The sequence below is a fragment of the Aureobasidium melanogenum genome (assembly GCF_000721775.1).
Source record: "Aureobasidium melanogenum CBS 110374 unplaced genomic scaffold scaffold_17, whole genome shotgun sequence".
In the NCBI taxonomy this organism is placed as follows: domain Eukaryota; kingdom Fungi; phylum Ascomycota; class Dothideomycetes; order Dothideales; family Saccotheciaceae; genus Aureobasidium; species Aureobasidium melanogenum.
This window is the reverse complement of record NW_024470069.1, coordinates 359,608-374,910: the sequence shown is the minus strand read 5'-3', so window position 1 is coordinate 374,910 and position 15,303 is coordinate 359,608. Positions and strand designations below refer to the sequence as shown.

At 51.4% G+C, this 15,303-nt stretch overlaps 7 protein-coding genes across 7 annotated transcripts; 6 read left to right on the top strand and 1 right to left on the bottom strand.

Moving 5' to 3' along the window:
- Window positions 1-552: 552 nt before the first annotated feature.
- M437DRAFT_52963 (uncharacterized protein) lies at window positions 553-2,619 on the top strand (the record flags this gene model as incomplete). The annotated part of the gene is made up of 1 exon (XM_041022450.1): window positions 553-2,619. A coding segment is annotated over one exon (2,067 nt), but the record flags the coding sequence as incomplete, so codon positions are not given.
- Window positions 2,620-3,474: 855 nt separating this feature from the next.
- On the top strand, window positions 3,475-5,676 carry M437DRAFT_86285 (polyadenylate binding protein; the record flags this gene model as incomplete). Its single annotated transcript, XM_041028428.1, has 1 exon — window positions 3,475-5,676. One exon carries the CDS (start codon window positions 3,475-3,477, stop codon window positions 5,674-5,676), a length of 2,202 nt encoding a protein of 733 aa, XP_040878009.1.
- Window positions 5,677-6,959: 1,283 nt separating this feature from the next.
- M437DRAFT_53255 (alpha-glucosidase-like protein maltase) lies at window positions 6,960-8,855 on the top strand (the record flags this gene model as incomplete). Its single annotated transcript, XM_041022499.1, has 3 exons — window positions 6,960-7,007; window positions 7,076-7,202; window positions 7,258-8,855. 3 exons carry the CDS (start codon window positions 6,960-6,962, stop codon window positions 8,853-8,855), a joined length of 1,773 nt encoding a protein of 590 aa, XP_040878008.1.
- Window positions 8,856-9,078: 223 nt separating this feature from the next.
- Window positions 9,079-9,500, top strand: M437DRAFT_86283 (uncharacterized protein; the record flags this gene model as incomplete). Its single annotated transcript, XM_041028427.1, has 2 exons — window positions 9,079-9,359; window positions 9,422-9,500. 2 exons carry the CDS (start codon window positions 9,079-9,081, stop codon window positions 9,498-9,500), a joined length of 360 nt encoding a protein of 119 aa, XP_040878007.1.
- A 1,662-nt stretch (window positions 9,501-11,162) lies between these two features.
- M437DRAFT_76940 (uncharacterized protein) lies at window positions 11,163-12,311 on the top strand (the record flags this gene model as incomplete). Its single annotated transcript, XM_041026715.1, has 1 exon — window positions 11,163-12,311. One exon carries the CDS (start codon window positions 11,163-11,165, stop codon window positions 12,309-12,311), a length of 1,149 nt encoding a protein of 382 aa, XP_040878006.1.
- Window positions 12,312-12,659: 348 nt separating this feature from the next.
- Window positions 12,660-12,906, top strand: M437DRAFT_53267 (uncharacterized protein; the record flags this gene model as incomplete). The annotated part of the gene is made up of 2 exons (XM_041022500.1): window positions 12,660-12,690; window positions 12,749-12,906. 2 exons carry the CDS (start codon window positions 12,660-12,662, stop codon window positions 12,904-12,906), a joined length of 189 nt encoding a protein of 62 aa, XP_040878005.1.
- A 284-nt stretch (window positions 12,907-13,190) lies between these two features.
- Window positions 13,191-14,303, bottom strand: M437DRAFT_13088 (uncharacterized protein; the record flags this gene model as incomplete). Its single annotated transcript, XM_041018696.1, has 2 exons — window positions 13,191-14,031; window positions 14,179-14,303. Coding segments are annotated over 2 exons (966 nt in total), but the record flags the coding sequence as incomplete, so codon positions are not given.
- Window positions 14,304-15,303: the final 1,000 nt, after the last annotated feature.

The window sequence follows — 15,303 nt, the reverse complement described above, 5'->3', positions numbered from 1 at the left end:
CTGCGTGTGAATACTGTACAATCCGCAGAAGGCCATAGCACTGAGAGTAACAGTGGACGTGCAGCAGACAGAGAAACTATCACGGATAGTATACGTGAGCGAAGGTCAAGAAGTCGAGCTAAGAGGGAGGGTCAAGATATCCTCCAGGAAGATCAACTGAGCCACAATGTCTCGAGTAACATCACGCCGAATTTTGCAAGACCTGTTAATCTCACTCTGGCTACTACTGAGAATTTCTTGCAAGCAAGACGTACCGCGGCTGTTGAGTCATCCTCATCTCAGTCTAGCCCCGCTCAACCTTCATCGCCCGAGTATACACGCCGCTCGGGACATGGACGTAAAGATCTGACGATATTGACGCCTCCCTATACGCCCTCTATCGCTGCACCGCATAAGGGAATTCTGCATCATATTACTACTCCCAGCGAGCAGAGCTCCAACCAATCAACCCACACGGGCGATACACAGCCCACAACCAACGAGTCTCGTAGCGGGTTTGTAAGCGATACAACCCCCTCAAAGTCAATCGATCTTTCAAAATTTGCCCAATCCAGTCTGGAACGATATCAAGTATTTATGGGTCAGGAAGTTGCTGCCCAGAATGATCGAGAGCGATTGGAGCTCTTCGCAAGTTTCATGGTTCAAGAGTCAAGATTACGAAGAGGACTTTACTCGGAAGCCTTCAACACTATGGCTGGAGACATCATGGAGTTGACGCGTGATATGTGGCGGCCGTTGCCTGTCACAGCTGAGCATGATACTACTAGATTCATGAGTCGAAACGCGAGTCCAGAAAGTGCAAATATCATGATCGAAATGGATGGCAGCTTCAACACATCTATGGCTTCTACTGCGGAACTCACGCCAGCTACTGATACAGAGTCGCTGGCCGACGAGAGCCAGGATGGTGAGGACAAAAAACCTCCTAATCCATGGGGCGACAAATTTAAGCCGTGCCTTTCGCCAATTCCTAGCATGGCTGTCAGTACTGTGCCGGATGAAGAAAGCTCTAGAGGGAGATCGGCCAGCCGATGGTGGGAAGATAGCGTGGATGGCTCGTTTGGTAACGGAGGTAGAAGACTCGAGCGAACCAAGCGAGAGACAAAGTACATGAGTCTGCATCCTCAGGAGTTGATTATTGCTGCACAGCCTTCACCCAATCAGAGCACACCGACACCTGGTACCAGCAAGCAGACCTTCCAGTATGGACCTGACGAATACCCTCAAGAGAAGTTTGGGTGGCATGAAGAGGATGATTTGTACACTCCTTCGAATCCGCCCTCGGCAACTGTACTCTCGCCTCGCAACAAAGCACCTGTTGGTCGTCCAACAGGCAGATCAGCTCTGGATGTTACAAGACTTATCACACTCCCTCCACCATATCCGCGCCACTATCCGGCTGTCAATAACAGCCATCCTGCATTGAGCACACTCAGGGCGAACCATCGTGCCGTAGCAGACCTCTCGAGCATTCGCGAACTTATCCAAGCTCACGAAGCCATCGAAATCAGCCGCCGCCAGTCATGGCGAACGTCAGCCGGAGAACGACTTCGTCACTTCCGCTCGCAGACACAAGCGTCCATCAATTCAGGAAAGATATCGTACAATGATGTCAGTCAACTTGAGCTCACTTTTCGTCAGGCCGAGGCCGCGAATGCACTGCGTCAGGCCGAAACACAGTGTCAAGACTTCCGGCAGCGAGTTCATGCGCCCGTGTGTCAAATGCTTATAGAGCATGCACGAAGTTGTGACGACTATATCGATCAACTCACAAAGGCACTCGACGCAGAGGCTGAATGCGACCAAAACTTGCTAGCTCAGACTGAGGGAGATGAGAGGCCTGAGCTTGTTGAGCAGCTCACGCTTCTGAAGTGGTTGTTTGAGAGCAGGGAGCATGTTCACAAGGAACGATTCGATGTTGACACTGCCCTCCTCGCGAGAGAATCTGCGTCTGTCTTGACAAACTATCGGCAGAACGCGAGCGAAGTACAATTGCGCCAGGCCGAAGGCTACTTCGAAGGTGACCGCCAGAGACGACAACTTCGTAATGCACAAGAAACGAATGAAAGATACGACCACTTACGCAAGACCGTGGAGAGACACATCTCGAGAGGAGTTGAAATCCAGCTGTCTGCGTTTTGGGACATCGCACCAGGTCTGGTCGAAGTTGTGCACAAAGTGCCCGACAACCTGGACGGATTTGAGATTGTAGTGCCTCCTAACGAGCTCGCGGAGAACATGTCCTATCACGAGTTCCCTCTGCAATACGTGTATACCATTCTGGTACATGCCAAGAAATCAGCATATCAGTTCATCGAGGCGCAGACAAACTTGCTTTGTCTCTTGCACGAGATACATAATGCGACCGAAGCGGCTGCTCTACGATTGCAAGAGATTGAGCGCACTGCAGCAGGTGAAAGTGCGAGTCAGGTACAGGCAGAAATGGCGCATTTCAAGAAGCAGAAGGAACAGGAATTGACTGGAGACTTGCAAGGCAAGGTGCACGAGGTGGAAGGTCAGTGGAGAGAGGCTTTGGGAGCATCGATTGAAGATTGTATTGGAAGAGTCAGAACATGGCTGGAACACAGTGGCGGCTGGGAGGAGAGTCTGGAAATCTAAAGTAGCAAATAACAAGTTCAGATAGTGAGTCAGGTAAGCGAGGGTCTATCAACTGAGCAAGCATGATTGGACATGTGACGATTGTTGATGTGTAGCGCTTGTTTGAATAGCCGGGGCGACAAACATGGATGGCAGGAAGCGAGTGAATATGAATGGAAGGAAGCAGACGAACAATGCCGGATGCGGACACAGAGTTTGATTTGGAAGTGACGATAGAAGAAAGAAGTGATGATGGACGCACAAAGAGGGGCTCACATGACAGAAGCGGGTCTTGCCGAGCAGACAACGATTTGGCAGAGAAGCAAAAATCATCCTTTGAAGAACTCTTTCACCCGCAACCATCACCACCCAAACCCCTCCGTGCTCTCGCACTTCCTTTCATAAAGACTCGTCCACTGGTACCAAAAAAATTTGAAAATCCCAAAAAAGCCCATATCGCGCCTTCCCAGCGTCTAGTTGCGAAGGTTCATCCATCCCACACGAGTCTATCGAAAGGAATACTTTTTTTCGTCTCTTCAAAAGAAAAAGGTGCGCATACACTGCCTCTGCCTTTGCGCAATATCGCCCAAGCCCGCTTCGCCTCTACGCCTGCATCCACACGTTTCCGGTCGCTGCGAAAGTTGTTCGACGTAGAGAGCCCTCAGTCGCATATCCAGAACGGCAGCTGCAAACAAGCGTCTTCCACTTCTAGATACACTCCTGCGACTTCCCTACCAGCTCTCTTCTCTCACTGCTTTCTTGCGCCTCGTGCTGGACGACAACACCCCGCGACGCAGATTTTCGACAGAACCAATCCATTGTGTGGAGACAAGCACTGACGTATCGCTGTACAGAAAATCGCAAAAGTCGAACAACATGTCTGACGTCCAAGCTACTTCTCCCTCCGGCGCTGCCGCTCAGCCCGCCTCTCCCTCTGCCGATGTCAACGGTGCCAACGCCCCTGCTGATGTCGCCGCTCCTCCTCAGCACCAGAACCAGGCCTCAAACTCCGCTTCCCTCTACGTTGGTGAGCTCGACCCCTCCGTCACCGAGGCCATGCTCTTCGAGCTCTTCTCCTCCATCGGTCAGGTCGCTTCCATCCGTGTCTGCCGTGATGCCGTCACTCGCCGCTCGCTCGGTTACGCCTACGTCAACTACAACAGCAGCGACGATGGTGAGCGCGCTCTCGAGGAGCTGAACTACACCCTCATCAAGGGCAAGCCCTGCCGTATCATGTGGTCTCAGCGTGACCCCGCCCTCCGCAAGACTGGTCAGGGCAACGTCTTCATCAAGAACCTCGATGTCGCCATTGACAACAAGGCTCTTCACGACACTTTCGCTGCTTTCGGCAACATTCTTTCCTGCAAGGTCGCCCAGGACGAGCACGGCAACTCCAAGGGCTACGGTTTCGTCCACTACGAGACTGCTGAGGCTGCCAACGCTGCTATCAAGAGCGTCAACGGCATGCTTTTGAACGAGAAGAAGGTCTTTGTCGGTCACCACATCCCCAAGAAGGACCGTATGAGCAAGTTCGAGGAAATGAAGGCCAACTTCACCAACGTCTATGTCAAGAACATCGACACCGGCGTCACCGACGACGAGTTCCGCGTTCTTTTCGAGAAGTACGGCGATATCACCTCCGCTTCGCTCGCTCACGACAACGAGGGCAAGAGCCGCGGTTTCGGTTTCGTCAACTTCTCCAGACACGAGGACGCCTCCAAGGCCGTTGACGAGCTCCACGAGTCTGACTTCCACGGACAGAAGCTGTATGTCGGCCGCGCCCAGAAGAAGCACGAGCGCGAGGAGGAGCTCCGCCGCCAGTACGAGGCCGCTCGCCAGGAGAAGGTCAACAAGTACCAGGGCGTCAACCTCTACGTCAAGAACCTTGCTGACGACATCGATGACGAGGAGCTCCGCAAGATCTTCGAGCCCTTCGGTTCCATCACCTCCGCCAAGGTTATGCGTGACACCCAGCCCGCTAAGGACGAGACCAAGGAGGGTGAGGAGACCAAGGAGGAGTCAACCGAGGAGAAGAAGGAGGAGGAGTCCGCTGAGGCCGAGAAGAAGGAGGAGGAGGGTGTTGACTCCGTCACCAAGGACCTCGAGAAGGTTAAGATTGGCGGCGAGCTCAAGATCCTCGGTAAGAGCAAGGGTTTCGGTTTCGTCTGCTTCAGCAACCCCGACGAGGCCACCAAGGCTGTCACCGAGCTCAACCAGAAGATGGTGCATAACAAGCCCCTCTACGTTGCTCTTGCCCAGCGCAAGGATGTCCGCAAGAGCCAGCTCGAGGCCAGCATCCAGGCCCGCAACCAGGTCCGCATGCAGCAGCAGGCCGCCGCCGCTGGTGGTATCCCCGCTCAGTTCATGCAGCCTCAGATGTTCTTCGGCCCCAACGGCCAGCCCATCATGCCCGCCCGTGGCCAGATGCCCTTCATGCAGGGTATGCCCCAGGGCCAGCGTGGTGCCTTCCCTCAGCAGGGTGGTCGCGGCGGTCCCAACGGCCAGCCCCCTATGGGCTACCCCGTTCCTCCCATGCAGGGCTTCCCTCCCGGTGCTTACGGCAACCCTGCCTTTGCTAACCAGATGATGATGGGCGGTCGTGGTGCCGGCCGTGGTGGTCCCATGCCTATGATGCCCGGCATGCCCCCTAACATGATGGGCCCCAACATGGGTGGTCGCGGTCAGCAGTTCGGCCGTGGCGGTCCTCGCCAGATGGGTGGCTTCCCTCAGCAGCGCCCTCAGGCTCCTTCCGCCTCCCCTGCTCTTGACGTCAACGCCCTCAACGCTGCTCCCCCTGCTCAGCAGAAGCAGATGCTCGGTGAGGCTCTCTACCCCAAGATCCACGAGCAGCAGCCCGAGCTTGCCGGCAAGATCACCGGTATGCTCCTCGAGATGGACAACGCTGAACTCCTTGACCTGACCACCGACGACGCCGCTCTCCGCAACAAGGTTGACGAGGCCATGCGTGTCTACAACGACTACCTCAAGTCCCAGGGTGGTGAGGAGGGTGCTCCTGCTGCCAACGGCTCCGAGAACGTTGCTCCTGCTGCCGAGGCCGCCACCGAGGAGAAGGCTTAAGCGACTTAACTCGCCTTACACGATTCCGCCTTTCTTTTCCAAAAAGTTTTCATGACACGCGCTGCATACGATTTGGGCGCTCGGCGTCTTGATTCTTCAGCTTCTTTCACCCGGATACCCCACCTTAATGAAACGACTTTTTACTCTTTGTGACCATCTCTATTCTCTTTCCTATCCATCACTGTGCACCAGATTCTTTACTCGCTCCGCCGTTGCTACCAGGCTATCTCAATTCGGGCCTTGTGCGATACGGCTCTTCTCCAAGCCCGTTCGTGATAGGTCATGGCCTCAGGGCTTCAGTCGAGGATATCGAACCCGCGAGCTTCTAGAGGACAACAGTATTGAATTAGAGAGAGCGGCAACGCAGACCGCACGCAACTCTTTTTGTTTCGCAGATCATATTCCAGTGTGGACATGAATGGATGGATTGTCTTTTTGAGGGGCTGTATCTTTTTTTTCTCTTCTTCCTTTTTTTTTTCTCTCCTGGCGATCGGCGAAAGAGGAGGTTGCAAACGAAGGGCAGGGTTTGTTGCAGACGGATGGCGCATATGGATATTTTTTATAGCCGCCAATTCACATTGTGTCTTATTTCAACTTTTGTTTTTGAGCTTGTCCTGTGCAGTGATCTAGCCTCAACATGTTTAACACATGTAAGAGCTTAGTGGCTATGGTCATCTTGTGGTAGGATATGCAGGCCATGATTGCCTGTTGTGCATGCAGTGAATCAAGATATCTTTCTGTTGTAGATGCGCAAAAAGTGCTGGAAGAGCATAACTCAGCAACTACAGCCTTGATCAAGCAAAAATAACCACAGAACATGAGACACAATATAGTCATTCCCTCAGATAACTCAGAGCCACGGGATCGATCCTTGTAAGGCAGCAATGTCGTCGTTCCTGATTGTAGACCTTGCTATAAGTACGACCCTGACCCGGAGCATGACCCCACACACTTCGCGACCATATCCTTAAAATGATGATTGTGAATGAAACCTCGATTGAGGTGTGTGTGCCTTTTTTTAATAGTTGAATAGTTTGTTCATATCTGTGTATATGCCCGTGAGTTGTGGTACAAGCAAAGAAAAGCCCATCAGTGTAATAAAGTTTATATTTCTGCAAGTTGTCATGCTGTCCACACCGCAAATGACGAAGTCGACTACGCCTTTTGGCAGAACAGCGGGGCATAATATGTGGGGATGGCATTAGGTGGTTCAACCATGTGGCCAACCCTCAACTGCACTTGAAAGACACCACTTGCCTCTATAACTATCACAAATCATAAACATGTCCGTCAACAAGCAGCGTTGGTGGAAAGAGGCAATCGTGTACCAGGTACGTTTTTTCTTTTTGACAGAATTGGATGGTCAATTGGATGAAGGCGAATACTGATGTCTGAACAGGTGTACCCTGCTTCGTTCCTAGACTCTGGAGCGGGCAATAAGCCTGGCTGGGGCGATATTCCTGGTATCACGTCAAAACTGGACTATCTGAAGCATCTTGGTGTTGATGTGCTATGGCTTTCGCCGAGTAAGTGGTTTTGTTTGCTTAGGATATGAGTGTATATGCTGATTGTTTCCTGTAGTTTACAAGAGCCCCCAGGCTGATATGGGCTATGATATCGCCGACTACAAAGACATTGATCCAGTGTATGGCAGTCTTGAGGATGTTGACAACCTGATCAGCGAGCTCAAGAAGAGAGACATGAAGTTGATGATGGATTTGGTTGTCAACCACACCTCAGATCAGCACGCCTGGTTCCTCGACTCTCGCTCTTCGAAGCAGTCCAGCAAGCGTGACTGGTATATCTGGAAGCCTGCCAAGTATGACAAAGATGGCAATCGCCAACCTCCCAACAACTGGTCTAGAATTTTGGGAGAGGAGAACAGTGCTTGGACGTATGACGAGAAGACTGACGAGTACTTTTTGTCTCTCTTCACTGCTGAGCAGCCTGACTTGAACTGGGAGAACCCAGACGTTCGTGAGGCAGTTCACGATGTGCTGCGTTTCTGGTTGGACCGCGGATGCTCGGGCTTCCGTATGGATGTCATCAACCATATCTCCAAGGTCCAGACCTTCCCAGATGCAGATGTTATCGCTCCTGATCACAAGTATCAGCCAGGCTTCAAGTACTACTGTAATGGACCTCGTTTGCACGAATGGCTCAAGAACATGAGAGCAGAGGTTCTCGACAAGTACGACACCATCACAGTTGGCGAAATGCCGTTTGTCAGGGACGAAGATGAAATCCTCAAGATTGTACGCGAGGATGAGAAGGAGCTGAACATGATCTTCATCTTTGAGCAGGTCGATATTGACAACGAACCTGGCAAGTACAGAATGACGCTGCGTGACTGGGATGCCGACGAAATCCGCAAGATCTTCAGTCACTGGCAGCGTTTGATGATTGACAAGGACGGATGGAACAGCTTGTTCGTTGAGAACCATGACAACCCTCGCTCTGTGTCAAGATACTGCAACGACAGCGACGAGTTCCGCGAGTTGAGCGCGAAACTGCTTTGTCTGATGATGACCACACTTGCTGGTACATTGTACGTCTACCAGGGTCAAGAGCTTGGTATGCGTAACGTGCCAATTGAGTGGTCGCCTGACGAGTACAAGGATGTTGAGTCCATCAACTATTGGAACAAGATGAACAACATGTACCCTGGCAACAAGGAAAAGCTGGACTTTGCTCACCACCTGTTGCAGAGAAAGGCTCGCGATCACGCACGCACTCCGGTCCAGTGGTCTGCAGAGCCCAATGCTGGATTCTGCAAGGCAGACGTTACTCCTTGGATGCGCGTCAACGACGACTACAAGGAGGTCAATGCAGAAGCTCAGCGCAAGCAGAATGATTCCGACAAGCTTTCTGTGCTTCAATTCTGGAAGAGAGGTCTTGCCAACAGGAAAGAACACAAGGACGTTTTCGTCTATGGCGACTTCCAGGTGCTCGATGAGAATGACAAGAAGGTGTTTGCATACAAGCGTGCGAGCGAGAAGGAGGCATTCGTTCTTGCCTTGAACTTCTCCAAGGACGAAGTCAAGTGGCAGATTCCTGAGGCTGCCAAGGTTAAGAAATGGGTTGCTGGCAACTATACAGCAGGCCAGCCTGATAAGCCGACGAGCGGCACGATTACACTCAGACCATTCGAGGGTGTTCTGGGAACCTCAGAAGTTTAGAATATCTGACAGTCAATATATATAGAGATGGCATAGAATTATTAAATTGTTCGACGAGGACAAAAAGAAAAAAAACAGTTCCGACGCTCAAAATTGCCAAGACAAGATGAAGTTGGTCCGGGCGGAGAGTCATCGGTTCCGGCTCGAACCTCGCTGCGAGCGACGAGGGTCAGCAACAACTCTTGCATTGAGCAACAAACAAGCACACACATCTCTCGTCGCCATGCCCCTGCTACGACCAACTGCCTTCACGAGCCGCGCCGTCCAGTCGGCCCTCGCCTCGACTCCTCGTACCATCGTCGCGCGCCGAGCTCTTTCCACCACACAACAACTGCGCGGCGGCGCCTCACACGACGACCACTTCGACCCTCCGGGCGGTATCCTCTTCGGCGTCAAGCCCGGTGAGAAGTACCAGGATGAGGGCTGGGAGAAGATTTTCTACTGGGGCTTCTTTGGCAGTCTGGCCTTTGGCGTTATCGGCTACGCATACAAGCCCGACACCAGGTTTGTTCTTTCGAGTTCATTTTGCCCGGGATACAGCAGTGATGCTGACAGTAATTCACCAGCATTCAAACATGGGCTCTTGAGGAGGCCAGAAGAAGACTCGAGGCCGAGGGTATCCTCGCCGACCCCGAAGACGAGTAGACGCACATACCCCTTCAGCATACGCAATCCGAATTCCTTTACCAATGCTTCCTCCTCAGACCGAATACAGCTGTGATATATGATCGAAACACAGCAACTTCTCGGGAATATCTCTTCACATGGTGGGCCGCTTCTCTCGAACGACGCAGCCGGTCTGTACATAAAACCATACCAGGGGAATTGGCTGCACGATAGACACTTCTTGATTCCTTTTCTGCTCGCATATCGGTCCTTACTAAACCTCTACCACCAAGATATCCAAACGAGGACGTATTCTGCCTTTTTTTCACTTTCATCTAAAGACTCGTGCCTGGTTTTGAACTACATGTAAATGTCTCGATAAGCCTCTGTTGCATGACGTGTGTTACGAAATCATGCTGCGTTGATGCGGCTGCTCGATATGACTCTAGAAGAGGGTCGCCATATGTGTGTTTGTTAATACTATATTTTGCAATTCCGCCTCTCTCAGTTCAGCCGTGGACTACTCGAGTATGTGTCTTTTGTTCGGCAACCACTTTAGCGGGATCCATGCTAGAAAGAGTTTACCAGGAAAGACATTGCCATGAAGGAGAAGGAGCTTTTCAAGGGAGTCTGTATGGACTTCTTGCCATCTGTTTCAGTATGGATGGGAGAAGCACCAGTCTCAACGGAATTCAGTTGAACAGATAATTGTACTCAGAGAAAGAAAATCACGAATTGAACTTCGTCCACTTGTGTCCAATCATTGCCTGATGCCTCAAATGAATGCGAATCTCATCCTGCATGTACTCTTGAGAAGTACTGCGGGAAGTTATCCATCGCTGCCAAAAAAGAGATGCCGGGCAGCCTCGCGCCAGCCTTGTCCAGATTAATCGCCGTCCGGGGACCATGTAAAGCCCGACGAAAACTATCGCCCTTCAACATGTCGCCTACGCACCGTTTACGGCCGCTTGTACATTCTGCGACTGTGCGACATCGATCCAAAAACACTCAAACAGACACGAGCCTCCAGAAGATCAAGCCTTGCCAAACATGGCTGGATCTGACGACACCTTGACAGCTCGGCCTTCTCCTTTGGCCTGCGACGCCTGCAGACAAAAGCATCTGAAATGCGATGCTGCAAAACCCGTTTGCACGCGCTGTGTCACTGCGGGTATGCCCTGCAACTACACACCATCAAGGCGTGGATATCGCGGAACCAAGCGGATCCGTGACTGCAATGACAGCCAGCCACCCACTGTCGAATATGTTCCAATGTATTACCATCAGGGCACGAGCGCAACCACGTTACCCAGCCAAGAATCTGTTTGGACCTCGCCTACGGTCCCCAGTTTGGCGGGCTCGAGCGTTCATGATGGCTCGAGTGGTGGGTTCACCAATACGTACGGTATGACACCTGCGCTATCGCCAGATCAACAGCACCTAGTTTCATCTTATCAACACTCTCCAGTCAGTGAGAGTATAGACGATGATGAATTGGTCAATCTCTTCTATTCCAACTTCTTTTCTGCCCATCCAATTCTGGTTCCAGCATACTTCTACCATGTTCAGCCATATCCCGAGTACTTGAGACAAGTGGTTCGATTCATTGGCAGCCACTACTCGTCATCAGTATCGAGTGATATCCTTCGGACGAGTATTGATCTCACTGCACCTGGAGGCGTGATCGACAAATCCCCGTCCATGGTACAAGCACGGCTGTTATTTGCAATTGCTCTGCATGCGCGTGGTGAAGCTATGGAAGCTGCATGTATGATGCAGTCAGCCGTGGAGCTAGCCATCGAGCTCAAGATGAACCTGAGAAACTTCGCAGCAGTGAATGGCGGCGGCAGTCCTATCCTAGAGGAGAGCCTTAGAAGAACGTGGTGGGAGCTCTACGTGATGGATGGCTATATGGCTGCTCTTCATAAACAGCCTTCTTTCAGGAGCAATACGGTCCCTTCAGATGTTTTGCTGCCCTGTGAAGAAGCAGTGTATGCAAGTGCAGGTTGCTTGCCACCGCCGCATTCCCTCGAGCAATTCGATATGCGACTCTTTGCAGACGAGGACTTACAGTTCTCATCGTTCGCATACCGCATTGAAGCTGCTCGAATACTGGCCAGAGTATTGTCAGTCTCAGGGACTCACAACGAAGACCAGGTCCAAGTGGTCGACAATGCATTGGCTGGATGGATGCACAATCTACCACAGTCTAAAACAGATGTGGTCAACGTCTACAATATGGTGGATGAGATGCTTTTCCAGGGACACATGATCATCCACTGCGCTACGATCTATCTTCATCTCCCTCGCAGTGATCTGCTTAACACACTTCCGGTCACGGCCAATATTGTATGCGCGGAAAGGGGTAGACACATGACTCCTGCATCTACACAACACTCACACTCCGTCAAGGCAACCAATGCATCTAAGGAGCTCTCAAACTTGGCTGCTGTCCGCGTTCCAGTTCAGAAGCATACTCCATTCTTCGTATGTGGGCTTGTTCTTGGCGCGATCGTTCAATTGTCCGCCTGCAGTGCCAATGCAGGCACTGAGCAGCATCGCGACCGAGTCACCCTCATCATTGGACTACTCAAGTCGCTGAGCCGAAATTGGGCCATCTCCGGCCATGTGCTCCAGCAAGTCAAGAAGGTGGCTTCAGAAGTGCTGCGTACAAGCACTCTCGCATCACCAGACGTCAGCCAACACAAGAACGGAACAGAGTACGACAGTGGTATCAGCATGAAAAACAGCTCCGAAAACACCTCATGGCTAGCCATGCTGAACATGGTTGAGAATCAAGAATTCCACGGTCTCATGCACGTCGAGCCGATCTACCCTGGCTCGGTCTAGCTTTATGCATAATTTCATGCACAACCCCTTTTATGCATTCAATGTGCCAGGTACCAGGGAATATCTTCCTAACCAAAGGAAGGTTTAGGCGATCCATATCCTTTTGCTGCAGCCAACGACACTAAGAAGTATTGGACGGCGACCTAATTCTCCCTACACCAAATGGGTAGAGGGCACTGCAACCAAGAACCGTTTGGCTATAAGCATGCAATGCACATACCCCTTGACAGGACATTTGGCGGTTTCAAAGGATCCCTGCTTTAAGCCATCGCTTCCCCCCACCTCTCATTTCTGTATCCGACCTCCTTCTCTCTGACAGCTTCCGCCCGTTTCCTGTCATAAGCCATCATGTGCATGCGAGCCGATTGCCCTAAGTGCAGTGAGTCCAGCCCATCTGTGGCTTCTTGAAGCATTGATTGTTAACACTGTCTGTGCAGAGAAAGTGTCATGGTGGGGATGCGGAAAGCATATACCTTCTGTCATGGACAAGGTCCCTAGAGAGCAACGGTGCACATGCGGACCTGCCCTGGAAGTCGACGGGAAGATGTATCCTCCCAAACCTCCAGGCTTGTTCACCGATTGCTCCGTCTCATGATCACCATATTGTCCCTACCACGACTATACGGACTACGATTGCCTTTCCTTGACTATATTTCTTCTGCACTCCTTTGTCAGAGATACTTATACTCCCTCTCAATACTGGGCTGGATATCGACTTGTGTTCTGCGACTAATATACCAATGTCAATTCTTTTTTTCGTCTATACCAAGCAAGCGAGAATTGGATTGTCGGATAAGGAAATTGGGTATCACTGTATAAAACCGGAAACCGCGCCAAAATTGCAAAGAACCACAACTCTCCTGGATTTCCATCTCATCTCAAGGTGGCAGTCAAGACACCAGCAGCGAACATGCTACCGACCGAGACCAGGCTGGCCCACGAGAACGTTGCAAGACCGCTTATGCCATGTCCCGATGTGCAACCGCCTGCCAATCTCGAACCGAAAGCCATGACCACGCCGCCGATTACTGCAGTGGATCGCGATACCAGATGCGACGATGCTTGTGCGGAAGCAGCAGGCAGCAAGAAGCGGGCAAGTAAGGCGCTTGCAGAAACAATGCCAGAGTCGAACAAGACAGATGCAGTGATGGGACCCTTCGATGGATCGCCAGAAATCACGTTGCGCAGCCAGCGACCAACATCTTCGAACCCACCAGAAGTACCGACAGTGTGGCGAGTCAGAGCGACGGCACAAGCTTGTGCGGCGCCGATGAGAAGACCTCCGAAAACAGGTGACACAACACCTTGTGTTCCTGTGGCAGGGCCCTTGAGATCGGAAAGGAGCTGCAGCATGCCGAAGCACATAATCTCCCACATGGCAAGAACGACCCATGGACTTACGCCGAAGCTCTTCGGGATAGTCAGCTCCGACTTTACCTTGCTGCTTCCTCTGCTTTCACGAAGTCTTGCGATGCTGGGTTGAGCAGAGACGAAAAGCAGTCCGCCGAGGATGCCACCACCAAGAACGTACATGCCGCTGGGAAGGCCCGCGCCCGCTTGAACGAAAACGGTACCAGGACAAGCACCGGTCAACGCCATGCCTACTCCGATCATACTGCCGCCAATGATGTTGCCGTCGTAAGGGAAGAAGCCAATAGATTGGGGAGTGCGAGGTTTCATTGCTGCGAGTTTCGTAGAGTCGGCTAGGTGGACGACTAGGCTATTGCTGATGTCAGTGTACGACCTTGAAGAAATCGTAGTTCAACACGTTCGAAGTCCCGATATAATCTCGAGTATCAAAACTTTTCCACCACAACAAACCAGATGTGATTCTTTAGATTGAAAGCATAGGAAAGAGTCAACTTACGCGCTTGTAGCACTTGCACCGAGCATTGCTCTGACCATGGTATAGTCGTCCAGCCTCATCTGCGCGATGATTGTGCTAGGCGCAAAGACTCCAGCCGCGAAGAGCGCAGCACCAAACAGCGTGCCGGCCGCATACTCTGAAACCAGTGATGGCATTGTTTTGTTGTTCCGAAAAGTTGAAGGTGGGGTATTTTAGGGGTGTGGATCAAGAAAGATTCCACGTGCGTGTAGTTGAACAAAGAGAGAGGGAATGCTGATGTCGAGAAGGTGATGTTGAAAGACGTGATGAGAAGAGGCGATTGCGATATTTATCCTTCGTTCTCCGTATGCAATTTTCTGGTTCGACAACGGTTTTGGCGGGGACAGAGTTTAAGATGAAGGCCGAGGAGTGAATACACGAGTCAAGTTGATACTGGTCGGCGACGTTCACTAGAGTGAGAATTTCATATTCCTTGGTGAATATAACGATACGAGAGAGAGCGAGGTTTTCACATGCATATAGGGAAAAACTAGTTGTGGACTATCTAATTTGCCTTGGACTTGGTGTACTCTACACTGCAGCAGACTATTTGATTATGCGAGAGACCAACAGAACCTAGTTCTCTTTCCATGCGGTATACTGCATGTAAGAGATGACCTGTTGCATGATAGTGTCACAGTGTGGTTGTTGGTCATGTTGGATGCCTTGCCGATTGTTTCGTCCCTTGCAAAGTAAAGACTGCTAGCAAGTACGGAGATAAAACGGCCGAGGCTCAATAACACGTCGGGCTCTGCGGCACAACGTTGCCAAGCCCGATCGACGACAAGGTTCCCGACTAGCTTCGCAAACTCACCGAGGGTCAAGAGCGCGACCACTTTGACATCACTTCGTGTTTGTGAAGCCCGAGATTGATTATGATGAGTGCGATCAGGATAAGTATATGATAGGACGAGGAAGTCCATGCTTGTACAATGCGATGGCTGCTCCTGACTCGAGTGCGCTGAGATGCCAAGATGATTCTGTATGGGCGATCTCGTGTGAAACCGGCATACCAAGCCTCTTTCATCAGCAGGCAGCTGGTCTTACACTATATTGTTCCATCGATATAGCATCGAGCTGCTTCTTCATGCTATCACCAGAAGAGTG